At 32.8% G+C, this 21,254-nt stretch overlaps 2 protein-coding genes and 2 long non-coding RNA genes across 4 annotated transcripts; 3 read left to right on the top strand and 1 right to left on the bottom strand.

Moving 5' to 3' along the window:
• The first annotated feature begins 5,226 nt into the window (after positions 1-5,226).
• Positions 5,227-6,154, top strand: LOC117281224 (uncharacterized). Its single transcript, XR_004511840.2, has 2 exons — positions 5,227-5,852; positions 5,937-6,154. It is a non-coding gene; the product is annotated as an uncharacterized lncRNA (long non-coding RNA).
• A 3,556-nt stretch (positions 6,155-9,710) lies between these two features.
• LOC138910665 (uncharacterized) lies at positions 9,711-11,573 on the top strand. Its single transcript, XR_011415812.1, has 3 exons — positions 9,711-9,880; positions 9,962-10,293; positions 11,527-11,573. It is a non-coding gene; the product is annotated as an uncharacterized lncRNA (long non-coding RNA).
• A 175-nt stretch (positions 11,574-11,748) lies between these two features.
• LOC138910190 (uncharacterized) lies at positions 11,749-14,756 on the top strand. Its single transcript, XM_070201412.1, has 7 exons — positions 11,749-11,797; positions 11,844-12,095; positions 12,191-12,333; positions 12,427-12,627; positions 13,701-13,829; positions 13,933-14,441; positions 14,531-14,756. Exons 1-7 carry the CDS (start codon positions 11,749-11,751, stop codon positions 14,754-14,756), a joined length of 1,509 nt encoding a protein of 502 aa, XP_070057513.1.
• Positions 14,757-16,873: 2,117 nt separating this feature from the next.
• On the bottom strand, positions 16,874-19,210 carry LOC138910189 (protein FAR-RED ELONGATED HYPOCOTYL 3-like). The gene is made up of 2 exons (XM_070201411.1): positions 19,020-19,210; positions 16,874-17,180 (listed from the first exon to the last, which is right to left on the bottom strand). The coding sequence occupies exons 1-2, from the start codon at positions 19,208-19,210 to the stop codon at positions 16,874-16,876; spliced, it is 498 nt and encodes a 165-aa protein (XP_070057512.1).
• Between the last annotated feature and the right edge of the window lie 2,044 nt (positions 19,211-21,254).

The raw sequence follows: 21,254 nt of genomic DNA, 5'->3' as shown, positions 1-21,254 counted from the left end.
TACACGCATTCATTCAATATACATCTCCATTTCCCCTTCTTCTTCTTCTCTATTCTCGTCCTATTCATAATGAATGATGTTAACAAAAATTTCACCCTTCTCTGTGTCAAGTCTTTCATAATAATACATCTTGCACGATTCAAATGATTATCTTAAACTCAGTATCAATATATGAGTTAGCAGGCTTTGCTCTATCTCTTCTGTTAAAAGACACAACATCTTTTTACTCCATATATCAAAAGTCATGCCTCTTAATCCTCTTCTTTCTTTTTCTACTAAACTCACGCCTTCGACGACAGTATCTACTCCCTCCGTTTCCATTTTTTGTTTGATGATTTTACTGCCTATTTATGTTCCTTCTCGTTTTTCAAATTTGAAGTAAAACGGAGTTTGAACGGCATAAAATGCCCAAGTAATTAGAGATTGGTGCATAAATTTAAAACTTTACACCGGTTGTAAAACTTAGGGAAGAGGTGAGAAGCCTGTAGGAAAAAGATCTTACCACTTAGAAATATTATAGGTGTAAACAAAAAGTAAGATATAATTAAACCTGACCAAAAAAATGTGTAGAAGAAGATTTGGAGGCTGGGAAGAAAGGAATAAAGATAATCTATACTTAAAGGCAGTCATAAAAGTGAGTAAAGGTAGAAAGTAAATCCATATGTTTCAAGGAAGGAAATCGAAACAAAGAAGGAGGTTGGGAAAAAAAAAGGAGAAGTTTCAACAAAAAGTTGTAATGATACATACTAATGAGGAAAGAGAGGCGACGTAATAGGTGCAAAATAAGAAAATTAATGCACCGTTTCAGAAAATTAATCTTTTAGATTTATTAATTAAATTTATTGTGTGAAAAGAGAATAAAAATCCCTAAAATTTTTAAAAAATAGATAAATATATTTCCTCATCAATAAGAGATGTCACATCACTTTCTAAGGGCCCTGCTTTATATTTATATATAGATACTTATAATATCCCATAAACATGCATAACTCCCATCATCGTGAATTGTGGCTCCAGAATGTTGGTTCTAACAGTAACAAGTGCCGTGAAATTCACCATGGATACCAAGTAAGTTAGCTACCATTCTATTTACTTGATTACTTTCACTAAAAATACAAACAAAAAATTATAACCAAATACTGTGACATGCTACCATTGTGTTTACTTGATTACTTCCCCTACCGTTTCAACAAAATAAGCCTAGGTTGTGCATCAAATTATATTATATCGATCTTATTGTCACATACAATGAGAATGACTGAACTACAATTTCAAATTTCATATAACCTAGAACCAAAAAAAGAACTTTACAAAGAATGATAAAGTTGGATTAGTTAGGTTTCTCTTTAGGCATAAAAAATGTTTCTGTCCATCTTTATACACGATCGCCTAATAGGTAAACACTATTAGCCAAACAAAAGGTAATTTATTTTTGGTCTTGTTTGTGCTCTAAAATATAGTATATTTTTAACGGAAGAGGGTCACAAATGCCCTTAATTAATGTATTAGAAATGGCTCAAAAATGCCCTTCTTCTACCTATGGATTCAAATTTGTCCTTAATGTTATTTTTAGGCTTAAAAATGCCCCTCTCTTAACGGAAAGATGACATGACATTTATGAGCATTTTAACATTAAGGACAAATTTGAACCCATAGGTAGAAGGAGGGCATTTTTGAGCTATTTCTAATTCGTTAAGGACATTTCTGACCCTTTTCCGTTTTAATTAAACATGTATCATTTATTTAGTCTGGAAAAAAGTGATTTTTTTTTTACTAAAAATTGAAAAAAAATGAAAAAAAAAATTTCCAGTTTTTACAAAAAAACTGTTTTAAAAAAGCTGAAAAATATTTTTTAAAATAATATTTTTGTAAAAACTGAAAAAAAAAAAAAAAAAAACTGAAAAGCAATTTTCTAAAGCAATGTTTTTGTAAAAGCTGAAAAAAAAATATTTCCTCTTCTTCTTCCTTCCTTGTTTGTCCATATGCTTTCTGAGTTCATTTTTTTTTATATATTTTAGTTCTTCTAATGAGTTAGTACATCAAAACTGAAATATTTTCGTTTTTTCAGTTTTTAGTAAAAACAAATATTACTTTTTTCCTGACTAAATAAATGCTACATGTTTAATTAAAATGTCCATCAATGCCATTTCATCTTTCCGTTAAGAGAGGGGCATTTTTAAGCCTAAAAATAATATTAAGGGTAAATTTGAACCCATAGGTGGAAGGAGGTCATTTTTGAACCATTTCTAATACGTTAGGGGCATTTCTGACCCTTTTTCGTATTTTTAATATGTATTCGGTGCACAAATTTCAAAAAACACATGGACCAATATATATTCCCAGCAAGGTCACCAGTTCCAAATTGAGGTTTTAGGCCTTCTTGGCCTTTTACAATGTTGAATTTAAGAAAATATCTTTTTTAGATCTCTTATGTGTAAATGAAAGATCTCTTATGTGTAAAAGTAAATCTCTCATATGTAAAAAAAGAGATAGGGTCATAAAACTAAAAACAAATTTATAAAAGGCCAAAAAACTAATTGACTCTTCCAAATTACAGAAAACTGTACAGGTCATGCCGCGTTAGTCTACTTTGATATATGCAAGTGGCATCTTTTTAAAGAAATATTTCTACCGTACCAAAAAACGTCCTCAAACTCCATTCTTTTGGTCCGAGGTGTTATCTGATATGTTTTAGCATTTCGTGAATCTAACTTTTAAACGAAATCATTTCCGTTCAACTGACATAAAATACATATGATTTTTACGGAACTGTATATGTTATTGGTCTATTTACATCATGTTCTTTGTCTCACATGATGCGCAGGTTTCTAACAGTGGTGGAAGCAAGCTAGATGCACAGGTTGCTGAAACTTAGGTTTTCTTTGTATCCGTAAAGAACTGTTATGCATTCTTTACTAACAAAATGTCCAATATAGGATTATCGCTGTCAGCAGGTATAACTTAGTCATACTAATAAATTCACCATATTTCTAAGTTGGAGAACTTATGAACCGATATAAAATGAATATTGACGTATTCAGTTAATTAGAAATTTCTAACAGTTTGACCCTATTTAGCTTCATTGATATCTTCTTGAACTATATTGCATTCAAGTTAACTTCTGTGGTATCTTTTGGGTCGCAATAAATTAACCTCTTCCACTGTGTGTTCCTTTTGTTTGACGTTTAGTTGTCTACGAAAATTTTTAACATAGGTTTTCTAATTGCAATAGCACTCATACTATGAATTGCAATCTGAAAAAAAAAAGATAACAAAGGGAATGAACTTTGATGCAGCTAAGGTGCTTGACATAATCCGAAAACAAGTGAATAAGACTCGACTTTTAGCTAAAAGTGAGATTATATTCTCCTCCAAATGTATCTAAGCTTTAATGGTGATATGCTGAAACTAATTTCACATGTGATTAATTACCAAGATGCATTGTTGAAGGAGACAAATTTAGGTGAGACTTAGAAGAAAATTCGTTGCTAAATTTGCAATTACTACATTAGTAAGTTGGTTATTTTCTCTAACGTAGTAGCCATTTTGCAGATCCAATATACGAAATAAAGGACTACGTTTAATGGACAGAGAGAACATGAGCAAGTTAATGTTATTATTGTATTGTTTAGCAGTTGGCATATATAGGGGGAGTTTCTCAGAAAAATGATGTAAAAATATTTCTATTGATGTATGTAACTTAGCGAGCTGAATAATTTTGCATGATAACTTTTAACTGTGATATATATGCTCTCAGCGTTATTCCTCTAGAGCTTCTGATAGAGAGAAGGTTAGTTGAGAAATGAGTTAATGCTATATTGTGTGTATTAAGAATTATTACTTTCTGTTAAACAACTTTAGATTGCTAATGACGTGTATTTGTCTGCTTGTTTTTTCTGTCAATTATTTGGTATTACTGTTGTTACTTACTCAATGGTTCCTTGTTGAAACAATCGATTCATATTTTTTCTGCCTATCCAAAACTCCTTGCAGCTTATTTAAGATCATTTTAAATTTACTTGGTGTTTCGAAATTTACAGGGTTGGAGAAAACAAAGATATATTGGCTAGATACGGCCAGAGAAGTTCTCTGCAAATAGTTTAATCACATGTGCTTGTGCCAATACTCGATGACAATGTACCAATTGCAGAGATTCAGAGGCAGTCTCCTATATGTGTGTTAAATACATGCTAATATGTGTATATTAGCATTGCAGTTACAACTCAATGAAACTTCTTCTTCTCCCCTTCACAAATACAACTCTTTCACATCGAAGGTGAAATGTCGCTATCAGTTGATGACCGTGAATTCTATGAGTTGATGTGTTCACATTGCGGGTGACAATACAAAAGCACTATAAAGAGAATAAAATTGTTCATTATGCGAGCTGCAACCGGCTTGCGGTGTTAATACTCAGGTATCACGTACGGTTTGGACTCAAAGCTCATTAATATACGTTAATATAGCATCGTCTAATCCAAAAGCTATCTCTCTCATTCTGAAAATCAAATAATGTAGAATAAATTGTGTATTAGGACCCATTTTGAGGTTGTAACTGAAAACGACAGTGGATCAGCGGTTGCAACATTATCAGGCCAGTTAGTAAAGATACTTCTCGAAGCGATCGCTGCACATATCTATGAAATAATCGCTATAAAGGTATGTTGTCACTGAGAATAAAAGAAACTTTGTTAGCCGTTTCTGCAGATTTACTATATCGTATAGATACAGAAAAGATGTGTTAACACAGATTGTTGACACCAAGTTATAACTTTGGAAAGACATTCTAGGCTATTATGCTGAGAGGAGGTCCATATTGTTTTTGAAATGTCAGCAAGTGGTTTTAAATGGGCCAAGTAGCCTGAAATAAGTAAATCAAATTTAGTAGATGTTTCATAAAAGAATATCTATGTTCAATTATTGTTGGTTCCAAGTTCCCCCTTATCAAAAATACACTATTCCAGACATAATGGGAAGACAAAGGCTTGCACAAATTAATTTCAGCTAACGAATATTTATACCTTTAGCTGACAGTTTTAGCCTACACTCTCTCCTCTCATTCCCAGAAATAATAAAAGACCACCTATGTTATTACGTGAACCGGCACGAAAACCTAAAATTGCAAATTAAGGAAGAACGAATTTATTTGGTTTTACGCTCTTGATGCATCTTCCTGACATGTGCAAGGTTCTTTCAGTTATTTCAACTTTCTCTTCCCACTGATGTTGATATAACAACATATATCACTCTTACTGAGTTTGATGTCCTCTTCTATTTTACAGCATCTTTACAATGAAATTTTCTTAGCATTGTATTTATAATATTAGTCGATTACAACACAGCGCTTAAAACATTTATTTCGATTGAAAGTACATTACTTTGACTAATATCTTGGTCTGTAAAGGCACATTCTCCTCTTGCAGAAACAGTCATTGCCTCTTGAACATGCACGACAACATCTTACTCACAGACTCCTCAAGATACAACTGAAAAAGATGTTGCAGCCACAAAAGAGTTGAAAAAGAAAGAGTTAACTACAGAACAAATCGAACCCGAAGCCCCTCCTAAGAAAAAATAAAGGTTAGTAAACGCTCTCTCTACTTTTTCATTCTTCGGCCAGTAAAGTCTAACAACTTTCAATTCTTAACTCTCTTTAACATAGAGAAAAAGTAACTCAGAGAAACTACAAGTATAAAAAAGGGCACATTGCTTCCCATTCTATGTTTATAGATGAAACTTTTGTCTGCATACATTTTTCCTCTTGTCTGTAAAAGAGGAAGCTGCAAAAGCTTTGGACTACCAGTTGCTTTGCTTGTACATCTTCTGATGGCCGTCATGCCTGTGTGTCAAAGGTAATGCAATTGATAGCCGGTCCCTATTCCAGATACACTTTACCACTTGCCATTACTGATATCCGTTTGTTTCAAATATTGCAGAAAACATGAACGATGCGCGTTTGTGTAACTTTTTGGCTTGTAAATTTTTATTTTGCTAGCCAGTAACGCATACTAGTCCTCTGATGTAAATATTGGCCGTCGGAAGACTCAACAATAAATCTTTCTCCCTTTCGGCTTGTTTTCTATTTTCAACAATCTATCACTACTATGCGTTTTACTAACTAGTTCAACTAGAAACAAAGTTACTGTTTAATTCTTGTTGGCTCTGCTTGGTTAACATATACTTGCATCTGTCAGTCACTTCACCAAACAAGGTCTGTAGACTGTAGTAGGAATTTACCTAACAAGTTCTGTAGTAATAACTTCAATAAAAACTTATGATCTGCCTGGCGGGCAAGATATTGAAGAAGAATGAAGTGAAATCTAAAATTAACAAAAAACTTACCTCGTGGAGAAAAAACTTACCTCACATAGGAGCTCGTATGCCAAGACCAAACTTATCTGGTATGTGAGGTGCATATGGTAAGATCAATAAAATAAAATGTTTCAATAATTGATCACAAAAGTTTGTCCTACAAAAGGTGAGAAGTAGAAAATTAGTTAGAATACTATCATAATCACATAAATTGCAATTGGTTTGACATACTTATATCATTCTTTGTTTCTCTTTTTCTATTTTCGTTATTTTCTTTAATTGGATCCCGAAAATAGATATTATTATTTCCTCCGGTCCATAATAAGTGACTATTTTACCTTTTATTTTGGTCCAAAATAAGTATCCATTTACATAATCAAGAATGAATTAATTTAATTTTTTCCCTTATTTACATATTTCAATGTGTCAAGATAACAATTAATTAAAACTAATTTAGTGAATACATCTTCTTTTCTCTAAGAGCTCGTATTTCCTTAATGGGTGTGCCAAAGGTAAAATTGTCACTTATTGTGTATCGGAGGGAGTACTTGTTTATCAACACTTTGCATACATTAGAGACAACATGTCTTGTACAAAAATCTTACATTTCGAACTTCTTATAAAATCACTTCAAAGGAACTAATAAGCTTGAACATTCAACGCAAATTCATGGATAGATCATAGCACAATAGAAAAATAATCCATTATTTTCATAAAATAATATTATAAATTGCCAAGTTATTAGGTTTGGGCACGCGCCAGCCCGTCACTAGTAGTTTAAAATTTAAATAACTGGTGCATGTCTCCACAGTTTCTGTCGGCAAAGAATTTAAGTCACTTCAGCAACATGTATACTTGGTAAGCTCCACATGTCCAATTGTGAATAAATCTTTACTGCAAGTCGTTTTGTTCTAACCAATCAAAATAAGAAATTTCATTTTCCTAAGGGAGAGTTTTGTCAAATTTGGTGGTGGACCCACACAGTGAAATTGTTCAACGAGAAGTTGAAAGAATGACATGACAATCAATAATGATAATTATCATCTCCCTTGGTCTCGTGATACTTGCAATGTGTGGAGTTATTTAAAATCAAGTGCAGACCAAGTTTCTTTCGATTATCATTAGTCTCAAAGAGAATCAAGTTAATACTTCAAGCGTTGTCTCGGACATTTGATGAACTCACACCCGACAAGTTTTGAAGTAGGGACATTTATAAATATTTAAGTTTTATCGAATCTAAATCGATAAGTTTGGATTATATTTTTAATTCAAGATGTTTTAGTCCAATATATATGGATTAAATAAATAAGTAAAAATGGTGTGTGGTAGCCACTAAATAAGGTAGTGTTTATTTTTTATCCACCAATTCTAATATTGAGCAAAAATAGCCACTACTCTATTAAAATTAATATAAAAAGATATTTTTACCCTTTCTTCTATTTCTTTTATTCCCAAACCCTTCCTTTATACGCTTCTCTAATTTAAGTTCAGAGTCAAAATTTCATAGGCAAAATTTCGCTCCCTCAATATCATTTCTGCATGCAACTCTCTTCTCTCGATTGAAGTTCAGAGCCAAAATTTCGCTCCCTCAACATCGCTCCTGCCCAGCCCACAAAAATTATCTGCGTATACTTTGTCCAACTTAATCTCTTCTCATTTGTCATCTTCTCTGTAGCGAACCAGCGTACTGGTATGTTTTCGATTCTGCTTTTATGCATTTTTCTTTTTGTATATCTCTAATCGTGATCAATATTGTATTTGTTATCAAGTATGTGTGAAATGTCCAAAATAATGATTATAACTTGATTCGTTGAGGAATAAGGTGCAGATTTTTGTGAGAAAGTTATTGAGAACCTTTTGGTATTGAAATGTGTTTGTGGTTCAATCAATATATTGATTATGTAAGGACATTTCAGAAAAATAGTCCTAAGAATTTGTAAGCTAGCTGTATTTAGGAATTTTAGTTAACTGTGCTTCTATTAAAGATGCATCTAATTAGGTCCTGAATTTTAATTTTTTAGTTTAAATATTAAGGACATTCTAGAAAAATAGTCCTAAGAATTTGTAAGCTAATTTTAGTTAATTGTGCTTCTATTAAAGATGCATCTAATTAGGTCCTGAATTTTAGTTTTTTAGTTTAAATATTAAGGACATTTCAGAAAAATAGTCCTAAGAATTTGTAAGCTAAGTTTAGTTAATTGTGCTTCTATTAAAGATGCATCTAATTAGATCCTGAATTTTAATTTTTTAGTTTAAATATTAAGGACATTTCAGAAAAATAGTCCTAAGAATTTGTAAGCTAATTTTAGTTTATTGTTCTTCTATTAAAGATGCATCTAATTAGGTCCTGGATTTTAGTTTTTTAGTTTAAATATTAAGGACATTTCAGAAAAATAGTCCTAAGAATTTGTAAGCTAATTTTAGTTTTCTATTCTTCTATTAAAGATGCATCTACTTAGGTCCTGGATTTTAGTTTTTTAGTTTAAATATTAAGGACATTTCAGAAAAATAGTCCTAAGAATTTGTAAGCTAAGTTTAGTTTACTGTTCTTCTATTAAAGATGCATCTACTTAGGTCCTGGATTTTAGTTTTTTAGTTTAAATATTAAGGACATTTCAAAAAAATAGTCCTAATGTTTACGTTCTATTTCCTTCTTTGTAGTGTGGTAATGGAAGGAGATCGTATTTTCGAGTTTGATGATTGGCGTAATTTGATGAGCTATTGGAAAGGAGATTTTCAGTATAAGGAAACAATAAAAAGTTTTTTGTCGAACACGCAATGGAAGAAGTTGAGGGATGGTATTTTCGAAAACTTTTTCCGATTACAAGGTGTGAAGTTCTGTGGTAGACTTATTCATTGTGTGTTGCTTTCAGAAATTATAAGCAATGACTCGCATTCAATGACATTCAAGGTTTTTGATCATGAAGTGAAGTTTACACGTGAAGCATTCCAGATAATTACTGGGTTGAAATGTTCTTCTTTAGTGGACTTCAAAGTTTTAGGTGAAAGAGAGAATAGGCTTTTGAAAGTCTACTTCCCTGGAAAGGATAGAATCGAGTTAGGCGATTTGTGGCATTTTATTACTAGTCACCCATATGGTACAACTGCATCATTTGTAGGCAGCCATGACGATGTGGTGAAGTTGGCAACAATTTATTTTGTTGAATCTGTGTTGATGGGGAAGCGCAAGAATCGGAATGTGTCTGAGCGGGTAATAAAAATCGTAGATGACGATGAACTCTGCTCTTCTTTCAATTGGGGCTCTCTTTGTTATGAAATGTTACTAAAATCATTGAAGAGCTGCTTGAAGCTCAAACAAAATACTTCAGAGAATGAGAATGAGAATGAGAATGAGAAAGAGAAAGAGAGAGATAAAGAGAAAGATAGTTATACTATACTTGGCTTCCCTTTCGCCTTCTGTGTTTGGATTATGGAAGTATTCCCAATTTTTCAGGAAAAACAATTTGTGAACTTCAGAGAATGTGGGTTCCCCCGGATACTATGTTATTCAGATATAAAATCTTCACATTATGACACCCTATGTAAAAAGTACTTCCATAATGAAAAAGTAAGTTAACAGGATTACTAGCTATTTTTTTGTTTATGTGTTTTAGTTCTGAATACTTACATTTTTTTTCTTATATAATAGTTGTATCAGTTGCTCGAGATGGTACCATTTCTTTCTTCTGAAGTAGATGCGGAGCCCACTAGTGTGTATGTGCCATTGTCTCAAGATCAAAGTTCAATGCCTTCAACACAATTTGATGAAGTCTTGCTTAAGGAAATTGTTAACGTAGGTTTTCTGTCTTTGAATACCATTAGTTTTTTATTTGCTTATTTTTGCTTAAGAGACTTTTTTTGTTTTTATGGTTTTTGATTCAGAGATTATCGAAGAAGTTCAAAAAAGATATGGAGGTAGAATGTACTAGAATACATCAAAAAATAGCTTTATCAGAAAAAAGGATTCAAAATGACATCAAGGTAATATCCTTATTTTCTGTGCTTGTAACTCTAAGTTAAGGACAACATGTCCTTAATTTTTTGAGCCTGTAACTCTCAGTTTAGGACTTCATATTCTTAACTTTTAAACTTATAACTCTAAGTTCAGGACTACATGTCCTTAACTTTTTAACTTGTAACTCTAAGTTCAGGACTACCCGTCCTTAACTTTTTAACTTGTAGCTCTAAGTTCAGGACTACCTGTCCTTAACTTTTTAACTTGTAGCTCTAAGTTCAGGACTACATGTCCTTAATTTTTTAACTTGTAACTCTAAGTTCAGGACTACATGTCCTTAACTTTTTAACTTGTAACTCTAAGTTCAGGACTACCTGTCCTTAACTATTTAACTTGTAGCTCTAAGTTCAGGACTACATGTCCTTAACTTTTTAACTTGTAACTCTAAGTTCAAGACTACATGTCCTTAACTTTTTAACTTGTAGCTCTAAGTTCAGGACTACATGTCCTTAACTTTTTAACTTGTAACTCTAAGTTCAGGACTACCTGTCCTTAACTTTTTAACTTGTAGCTCTAAGTTCAGGACTACATGTCCTTAACTTTTTAACTTGTAGCTCTAAGTTCAGGACTACCTGTCCTTAACTTTTTAACTTGTAGCTCTAAGTTTAGGACTATCTGTCCTTAAATTTTTAACTTGTAGCTCTAAGTTCAGGACTACATGTCCTTAACTTTTTAACTTGTAACTCTAAGTTCAAGACTACATGTCCTTAGCTTTTTAACTTGTAGCTCTAAGTTCAGGACTACCTGTCCTTAACTTTTTAACTTGTAGCTCTAAGTTCAGGACTACATGTCCTTAACTTTTTAACTTGTAACTCTAAGTTCAGGACTACCTGTCCTTAACTTTTTAACTTGTAGCTCTAAGTTCAGGACTACATGTCCTTAACTTTTTAACTTGTAACTCTAAGTTCAGGACTACATATCCTTAACTTTTTAACTTGTAGCTCTAAGTTCAGGACTACATGTCCTTAACTTTTTAACTTGTAACTCTAAGTTCAGGACTACCTGTCCTTAACTTTTTAATCCATAAGATGCGCATCTAAAAGATACATTGATTATAGAGATGCGCATCTAGAAGATGAAACTGATATTGGCATCGAAATTGGGAAAGGTTAGATACAGTTTTTGAATTTGTTATCATTGAAATTTATATTCAATAGCATAATACATATAAACTTTTTTGTGATTACAAATGTGTGTAGAATCTTTTGATGGAGTGCAAGTTCAAGATGGAATGGAATGTCAAGACCAGGACAATCCAAAAGAGACAAGTGTAACATACATAATTTGTAAATCTGGAGTGCAATCTCAGGATTTAGAAAATTCATTGGGAACAAGAATACGTGAGATTGTATGCAAATGTGTTGAAAAAATATATGATCTATCTACACCTCTCTCATTTAAAGAGAAATTTGGAAATCAAAATGATGCCAATCAAGGTTAGATGGAATTTTCATGACATGTTGAATGTTAGTTTTAGTAAACTATTAGTAACAAGTATTAATTGTAAATGTTACAGAATCTTTTGAAACTGCAAGGAAAGAAGATGGAGTGGACTATCATGATGATGAAATTTCAAAAGAGAGAAGTGGAGGACAATCTCAAGACATAGAAAATACCCAAGGAACAAGCATAAGTGAGATTATTTGCAAATGTATAGAAGGAACGTATGATATCTCTACACCTCTCTCTCTTACAGACAATATTGGAAGCCAAAAAAATGCTAGTCAAGATAATAATTTAACTGGCATAATCCTGACAGTTGCAAAAGGTTAGACGGAGTTTTTTTTCATCTTATACATGTTTGTTTTAATAAAAGATTAGTAATAAGTACTAATTGTGTTAGCTCCTGTAAATATTTTGCAGAATCTTGTGAACTTGCAATCGAAGAACATGGAGAACAGTTGCAAGATAAAGAAAATGCAAGCAATATGTCAACACTATTATCTGTTAAAGAAATACAAGAAGGCAGCGTGGCCAACACAAGTATTGATTGTGTCCTTAATATTGTATTCATAATTCAAATTGTCAGGACATTTCAAAAATTATGTCCTTAGTTTTTGTCTCTTCATTTGACAATTCATAGAATTGACGACTTGCAGCAAACTAATGTATATGTAGTGTTGCTTGCAAAGCAAAACAAAAATGAAGTCGTTAACCAATATACTAGGAAAAGGAAGAGAGATAGTATTGGTTTTGATGGTCCATCATTTGCTATTCTTACTCCTACTTCTCCGACTACACAAATGAGCATTGATGAGGGTTTGTCTATGGAGGTTGAAGGAATGTTAAAGAAGAGCTTGGTCGAGGGAAAAGGAATAAGAAGCTTAGTTGGCAATTAAAATCTCCTTTTGAACAGAAAAGAAAAAGAGAAACATCGATGGCACACAATGAAAATACTCCTAAGTATACAGGCTGGATAAAATCAAAATATACTCGTACATGTATGTTTCATTATGCCAAAGATGATAAAAACTTATTGAAGAAATTCATTGGGTGGTTGGGCAAGGAGAAATGGAAAGGTCGCAAAAAAGTGTAAGTCCCTAAATGTATTCATTATTTCTTAATTGCTTACATTTGTCCTTAACTTTTGAACTTGTAACTGTAAGTTAAGGACTACATGTCCTTAACTTTTGAATTTGCAACTCTAACTTTAAGACCAAGTGTCCTTAATTTTGAACTTCCACTCTAAGTTCAGGACCAATTGTCCTTAACTTATGCGCTTGTTACTCTAAGTTCATGACTAATTGTCCTTCAATTTATGAGCTAGTAAGTCTAAGTTCAGGACCAAGTGTCCTTAACTTTTGAACTTGTAACTGTAAGTTAAGGACATCCTGTCCTTAACTTTTGAATTTGCAACTCTAACTTCAGGACCAAGTGTCCTTAATTTTTGAACTTCCACTCTAAGTTCAGGACCAATTGTCCTTAACTTATGCGCTTGTTACTCTAAGTTCATGACTAATTGTCCTTCAATTTATGAGCTAGTAAGTCTAAGTTCAGCACCAAGTGTCCTTAACTTTTGAACTTGTAACTGTAAGTTAAGGACTACATGTCCTTAACTTTTGAATTTGTAACTCTAACTTCAGGACCAAGTGTCCTTAATTTTTGAACTTCCACTCTAAGTTCAGGACCAATTGTCCTTAACTTATGCGCTTGTTACTCTAAGTTCATGACTAATTGTCCTTTAATTTATGAGCTAGTAAGTCTAAGTTCAGGACCAAGTGTCCTTAACTTTTGAACTTGTAACTGTAAGTTAAGGACATCCTGTCCTTAACTTTTGAGTTTGCAACTCTAACTTCAGGACCAAGAGTCCTTAATTAGGAATTGAGAACTAACTTATAAACTTTCTAACTTTGATATTTTCAAAATTTTCAAGGGACAAACTGATATATATGCTGAGGATAATGGTATGAGAAAGAATCCATATAAATTGTACCATCAAAAAATCAGTAGAAAAATGTTCTTCCTTGAGCTTGCAGATAGTAGCTTTGTACTTGATGATAAGGTTTGATAATTCACAAGGCATTTGTTTTCTTTCTTCTTAATTTATTATTTTTTATTTATTTATGACTGATGGATTTTGTTTCTTTTTTTGCCTTTTTATGAAGCATATTGACATTGCCCTGTATTATTTGAGAAAGAAGGAATGCTACCACCCTTGCCCCCATCCTTTTCGTTGCACAACTACAGATATACTTTTTGATAACTATATGCTAATTGTGTATAAGGATTTCAATGAAGATGCTTCAGATTTATTTTGGTGTGATGATAATCAGTTGGTTCTCACACCATATGTGTGGGGTGACAATCGTAGATGTGGAATTGCTTGGACAGAGGTTGACAAAATCTTTTTTCCATGTCGGCTTCCTTCAGAAGATAATGATGTTGTGACACATTTTCTTTTGGGGGTATTGGACATGAATGAGAGAAAGATTGATGTGTACGATTCCATATATAGTGAGCCATATGAGCAAGGAATGAAACACATTGAAATGTATGCACGCATGATCCCCCACTTGCTAAAGTTCGCACAGTTTGAGAAAAATCACAAGTCTTTTGGAAATGCATTCAACAAATTTGATATTCAGTGGCAAAGATCACCACACCAAACTGGATCGTACGTGTTGTCATTTGCTATATAATTTATATGTACTTTAGATTTATTTTATTAAAGATATTGTTTAATTGACTCTATATTTTTCTTAGGACTGATTGTGGTGCATTCCTAATCAAGTATGTGGAGTTGTTGATGATGGGAAAGGATGTGGAGAAATTCCAACCTGAGGACATATCAAACTTCAGAAAAGTACTTACAGCAAATCTTTGGGCACATGGAGAGTGGAAAATAAATTCTGATTATGATACACCACCAGAAAATGTCGGTGACGACTATGATAGTGAAAATGAAACTTTCTGTCCAAAAGAGTTGTAGTGTAGTTGTAAAGAAAGTCAGCTGTAGTGAAATTGGTATAAAATTGCTGTAAAGAATCCATATGAATTCTGAAATATCCTGTAAATTATCACAAGGCACTTTATTTTATTTGCATAGCATAATTTTTTGGTCACAGCTATGCTAAATTACAGTTTCAGCAGTAATATGAAGGCATCGTGTTATTAATTTCTTTCTTTCTGTTAACTATTGATTTGTCCATTTTTTTCACAGTTTTTAAGGGCCAATCTTTGATTAAATTTTCTTGAAGTTTTTAGAAATTCAAAGCAACACACATTGATTGTTGTAGAACTTCAGAATCTGTTAACTACATCCTTATTTATTGAAGGATGAAAATAATATTCAAGACATATTTTTTAAAATGTGCTAAACTTCTGGAATATAGATAATAAACTGAGATTTTCAGAAGTTAAGGACATTTTAGAAATTTATGTCCTATATATTAGATTCATACTTCAAATGGACGTTTTAAAAAATTATGTCCTGAAGTCTACTTGTACCAATCTCATTTTAAAAATAAGATGTAGCAAGTTGTGTTTAGCAAGCTGCAGATGTCAATTTTATAACTACTGATTTGTCCATTTTAAATTGCCAGTTTTATATTAAATCTGTAGAGATATAACAAAAGATACATTGATTGTTGTAGAACTTCAGGACATTATGTTCATAAACATCCTGATTTGTTGAAGGATGAAAATAATATTCAGGACAATTTAAGGACATTTTAGAAATTTATGTCCTTAATATTATATTCATACTTGAAATTTTCAGGACTTGTAAAAGATTATGTCCTTAAGTTTTACTTGTACCCATCTCATTTTAAAAATAAAGATGTAGCAAGTTGCAGGCATCAAATTATATAAAGAAAAGGACTTTCTTGTTTACTTACGGCAAGAATAAAATCCCATAAACAACAATTGGTCCGACAAAGGTAAATTGAACTCCCAGAAAAAGAAAAAGAAACAAAGAGCAAGTAAGTGCAAAGAAACTTTGAAAATTCAGAACATCTTTTATATAACCATCTGCTAATATTTACTTGCTCAAATAAAAACAATCTAAATGAATCCAATTTATAGCAAAAACTTAAAAGAGTAGATAAACATAAGTGGATATATCTATTATTCTCTATGCTTCCTTGAAAATGGATGGACTGCCGGAGAATATATACAAGATGTTCTATTATGACCAATTCTTCTGCAACGACTACATTTGAATGTTATTTTTGATGATTCGGTAGCTGGAATATGCCTTTTCTTCTGCCTTCTACATGGCGGGACTTTGAAATCTGGAGGTTTAATAATTTGTGACTTATAACTCTCTGGTACAATCCAACAATCTGTATTTCCTAGAGGATGTATTTATCTTTCATATGTTTTCAGCCAAGATTCCTTTAAGTACCAGTCCGAGCAGAAATTAGACTTCTTGATGTTTCTCTTCTCGATAGCTGCAATTGTATGTATACATGGCAATTCATCAAATTGAAACTGAAAACAATCACATGTTCTTTTGTTTAAGTCCACCAAGAAAGTAATTCCTTCTTCCTCAACTCTAGAACGCCATGAATCAACAGGGAAGACCTTCAAAGTTGAAAAACTATAAGTTAGTACATTATGTTAAATTATCATTAAAATAATAAGCTAAAGTAAAAACATAATACTTACATTTAAAGTAAAAGCTAAATCTATCTTTTTCTTCAATTCCTCTTCTACCCAACAAGAAACGTCATAAAAAGTTCCTTCTGCTTCATTTCTTCTTTCATAAAACCAACGTTGTAGCTTCACTTGGATGAAATCCATCATTCTTAATATAGGCAACTCCCTTTCTTTTAATAACACAGAATTCATTGACTCAACTATGTTTGTTGTGAGCATGTCATATCTTCGTCGTGGACTACAAGAACGTGCCCAGCTTTCCGGTGGTTCTTCTATCAAGTAGTCAAAAGTCTTCTTATCAACTTTTGCTATATCTCACATGTATAGATCAAATTCTTTGCGCCTGTATACTCTTGCAGCACTTTGAAAAAAATTTATGACCTCACTTTTCACTTTCCTTCGCTTTAGGTTCTGCTCCAAATGATAGATACAAATCTCATGGTGGCTTTAAGGATATACCTTTGCAATGCCATGTGCAATAGATTGATGCCTGTCCGATAAAAAAATTAAATTGTCACGGCTCCCAATTGCATTGCGAAGCTCACAAAAGTACCACTCATAGGAATTATTATTTTTAGATTCTGCAATTCCAAAGGCTAGTGGGAATATTTGGTTATTTGCATCCTTTGAAACTGAAGTTATTAAAACACCACGATATTTTGACTTCAAAAAAGTTACATCAACAGCAATCACTGGACTACAATAATTCCAACCAGCTATTGATGATGCATATGCATAAAACATATAAAGAAACCTGAAAATACAGTTTAACAGAAGGTTAAAAATACAGGACACCAAATCCTTAATATTTTCACTGCACATATCAAAGTTAAGGACACAATGTCCTTAACATTTTCAGTGCACACATCAAAGTTAAGGAGAACTTGTCCTTAACTTTTAGAATGCACACATCATAGTTAAGGACACCATGTCCTTAACTTTTACAATGCACACATCAAACTTAAGGACACCATGTCCTTAACTTTTACAATGCACACATCAAAGTTAAGGACACCATGTCCTAAACATTTTCATTGCACACATCAAAGTTAAGGACACCACGTCCTTAACATTTTCACTGTACACATCAAAGTTAAGGACACCATCTCGTTAACTTTTTCACTGCACACATCAAAGTTAAGGACACTATGTCCTTAACATTTTCACTACACACAGTAAATTTAAGGACACAATGTCCTTAACTTTTTCACTGCACACATCAAAGTTAAGGACACCGTGTCCTTAACTTTTTCACTGCACACATCAAAGTTAAGGACACAATCTCATTAACTTTTTCACTGCACACATCCAAGTTAAGGACATCATGTCCTTAATATTTTCACTGCACACAGCAAAGTTAAGGACATTGTGTCCTTAACTTTTACAATGCACACATCAAAGTTAAGGACACCATGTCCTTAAGTTTTTCACTACACACATCCAAGTTAAGGACACCATGTCCTTAACTTTTTCACTGCACACATCCAAGTTAAGGACACCATGTCCTTAATATTTTCACTACATACATCAAAGTTAAGGACACCATGTCCTTAACATTTTTACTGCACACATCAAAGTTAAGGACACCATATCCTTAACTTTTCCATTGCACACATCCAAGTTAAGGACACCATGTCCTTAACTTTTTAACTTGTAACTCTAAGTTCAGGACTACTTGTCCTTAACTTTTTAACGTGTAGCTCTAAGTTCAGGACTACATGTCCTTAACTTTTTAACTTGTAACTCTAAGTTCAGGACTACCTGTCCTTAACTTTTTAACTTGTAACTCTAAGTTCGTGACTACCTGTCCTTAACTTTTTAACTTGTAACTCTAAGTTCGGGACTACCTGTCCTTAACTTTTTAACTTGTAGCTCTAAGTTCAGGACTACATGTCCTTAACTTTTTAACTTGTAACTCTAAGTTCAGTACTACCTTTCCTTAACTTTTTAACATGTAACTCTAAGTTCAGGACTACCTGTCCTTAACTTTTTAACTTGCAGCTCTAAGTTCAGGACTACATGTCCTTAACTTTTTAACTTGTAACTCTAAGTTCAGGACTACCTGTCCTTAACTTTTTAACTTGTAACTCTAAGTTCAGGACTACATGTCCTTAACTTTTTTACTTGTAACTCTAAGTTCAGGACTACCTGTCCTTAACTTTTTAACTTGTAGCTCTAAGTTCAGGACTACATGTCCTTAATTTTTACAATACACACATCAAAGTTAAGGAAACCATGTCCTTAAGTTTTTCACTACACACATCCAAGTTAAGGACATCATGTCCTTAACATTTTTACTGCACACATCCAAGTTAAGGACACCATGTCCTTAACATTTTCACTGCACACATTAAAGTTAAGGACACCATGTCCTTAACATTTTTACTGCACACATCAAAGTTAAGGATACCATATCCTTAACTTTTTCATTGCATACATCCAAGTTAAGGACACCATGTCCTTAACATTTTTACTGCACACATCAAAGTTAAGGATACCATATCCTTAACTTTTTCATTGCACACATCCAAGTTAAGGACACCATATCCTAAAGTTTATAAAACAGACTAATAAACTCTTTTTGATTGTTTACCTATTGTTGTCGTCTATCTTTATGTTAGTGTATGTTCCCGAATTTTTACTTTTCATCATATACAAGTATGAAGACAATAATTCATAATTCTTTTCAGGAGTTTCTCTTATTAAAGCTGAAGCACGTTGAATAGCACGCCACGCCTTGTGATAACCAAAGTCTAGTCCATGCAATTTTTGTATTTCTGCCATGACAAAGGCTGGTGTAACTTCAAACCTTGGGTCTCAAAGATTGTCGATAATGTAACCACTAATCAACTTTGAAGTTGCATGCCTTTGATCAGCTTTCATAGTGTTAACTGAGCAGTCATGATTTTTCTCAATCTTTACTATCTTGAATAGTGTTGAATCTTTAATTCTGAAAGCACGCACACACCACCCACACCTATCATCATTGCATTTTAACGAATATCTTGTTGAGCTTGATCTAACAACCTTGAATTCAAAATGTCCTTTAATTGCTATATTGGAAAAATAGTTAATTATACTCTTCTTTTTGTCAAATATTGATCCCACTTTTATTTCATCCAACGAAGCATTTTCTCTTAATATCGTAGTTGGGGATTCTTTTTGTTTCGAATTTGAGCTTTGTCTAGTTAGTTGAGTAAAGGTTTTTTCAGCAACTTCTTCTATTACCGGTGCACTCTCTAATACTTGAATACCCAAAGCTTTTTCGTTGTCAATCTCTATAATGCTTTGTCCTTCTACTTGAATAGAATCAAATGTTTGAAGCACCTCTTCAATTATTGGTTGAGCTTCAACCACATATATTTCCATTATCTGTTGGCATTTGTCTTGATTGTCTTGTTGAGTTTCTGTATTGACATGTTCAAAGGTGCTTGTAGAATCAAAAACTCTTTCCGAAATATCAACAATGAAACGACAGCCCTTGAAGAGTGAATGACTTTTTAGTAACTCTATACATGTGTGAAGATCTAAATCTTTGGATACAAGCATTCCCTTGCTTGTTCCCAGATTGATATCAAACCATATCATTGCTTCAAACTTGTCTCTATCCAATTCAATAACTTCAAATACCTGGTTAATGAAATCTTCAAATCGAATTGCCTCAGGTACTAGAACAAGCTTTGTTTGATGATCAAGATACTTATAGTCTGCAGTCCATCTACCATTAAAAGCAACTATAGTACATATTGTATCCATCCTGCAAGTCAAGAAAATGGAAATTCAGGACATATTTATACAACAATCGTGAAGTTAAGGACAAGATGTCCTAAACTTTATCAATACAAGTTGCAAAACACAGGACACTATGTCCTTAATATTTAGAACAACAGTCATGAAGTTAAGGATATCATGTCCTAAACTTTAACAATACAAGTTGCAAATACAGGACACTATGTCCTTAATATTTACACAGTAGTCATGAAGTTAAGGACATCATGTCCTAAACTTTATCAGTACAAGTTGCAAAAATAGGACATTATGTCCTTAACTTTGATGTGTGCAGTCAAAAATTAAGGACATGGTGTCCTTAACTTGGATGTGTGCATTATAAAAGTTAAGGACATGATGTCCTTAACTTCGATGTGTGCATTGTAAAAGTTAAGGACAAGTTGTCCTTAACTTTGATGTGTGCATTGTAAAAGTTAAGGACAAGTTGTCATTAACTTTGATGTGTGCAGTGAAAATGTTAAGGACATGGTGTCCTAAATTTTATTAGTATAGGTTGCAAAAACAGGATACTATGTCCTTAATTTTTATACAGTAGTCATGAAGTTAAGGACATCATGTCCTAAACTTTATCAGTACAAGTTGCAAAAACAGGACACTATGTCCTTAACTTTGATGTGTGCAGTCAAAATGTTAAGGACATGGTGTCCTTAACTTCGATGTGTGCATTGTAAAAGTTTAGGATATGATGTCCTTAACTTCATGACTACTGTGTAAAAATTAAGGACAAGCCGTCCTTAAATTTGATGTGTACAGTGAAAAAGTTAAGGACATTGTGTCCTTAACTTTGTTGTGTGCAGTGAAAATGTTAAGGACATGGTGTCCTAAACTTTATTAGTATAGGTTGCAAAAACAGGACACTATGTCCTTAATTTTTACACAGTAGTCATGAAGTTAAGGACATCATGTCCTAAACTTTATCAGTACAAGTTGCAAAAATAGGACACTATGTCCTTAACTTTGATGTGTGCAGTCAAAATATTAAGGACATGGTGTCCTTAACTTGGATGTGTGCATTGTAAAAGTTAAGGACATGATGTCC

Source organism: Nicotiana tomentosiformis, chromosome 4 (assembly GCF_000390325.3).
Source record: "Nicotiana tomentosiformis chromosome 4, ASM39032v3, whole genome shotgun sequence".
Taxonomy (NCBI): Eukaryota; Viridiplantae; Streptophyta; class Magnoliopsida; order Solanales; family Solanaceae; genus Nicotiana; species Nicotiana tomentosiformis.
This window is presented reverse-complemented; position numbering and strand designations above follow the sequence as displayed.

Excerpts from the sequence above, each read along its gene's own strand:
- LOC138910190 (XM_070201412.1), top strand. The coding sequence starts at position 11,749 with ATGATGCCAATCAAGGTTAGATGGAATTTTCATGACATGTTGAATGTT. Across the intron at positions 11,798-11,843 it reads TCATGACATGTTGAATGTTA|AATCTTTTGAAACTGCAAGG; the intron begins GTTTTAGTAAAC and ends TAAATGTTACAG. Across the intron at positions 14,442-14,530 it reads TCACCACACCAAACTGGATC|GACTGATTGTGGTGCATTCC; the intron begins GTACGTGTTGTC and ends TATTTTTCTTAG.
- LOC138910189 (XM_070201411.1), bottom strand. The coding sequence starts at position 19,210 with ATGGCAGAAATACAAAAATTGCATGGACTAGACTTTGGTTATCACAAG. Across the intron at positions 17,181-19,019 it reads AAGATAGACGACAACAATAG|GTTTCTTTATATGTTTTATG; the intron begins GTAAACAATCAA and ends CTGTATTTTCAG.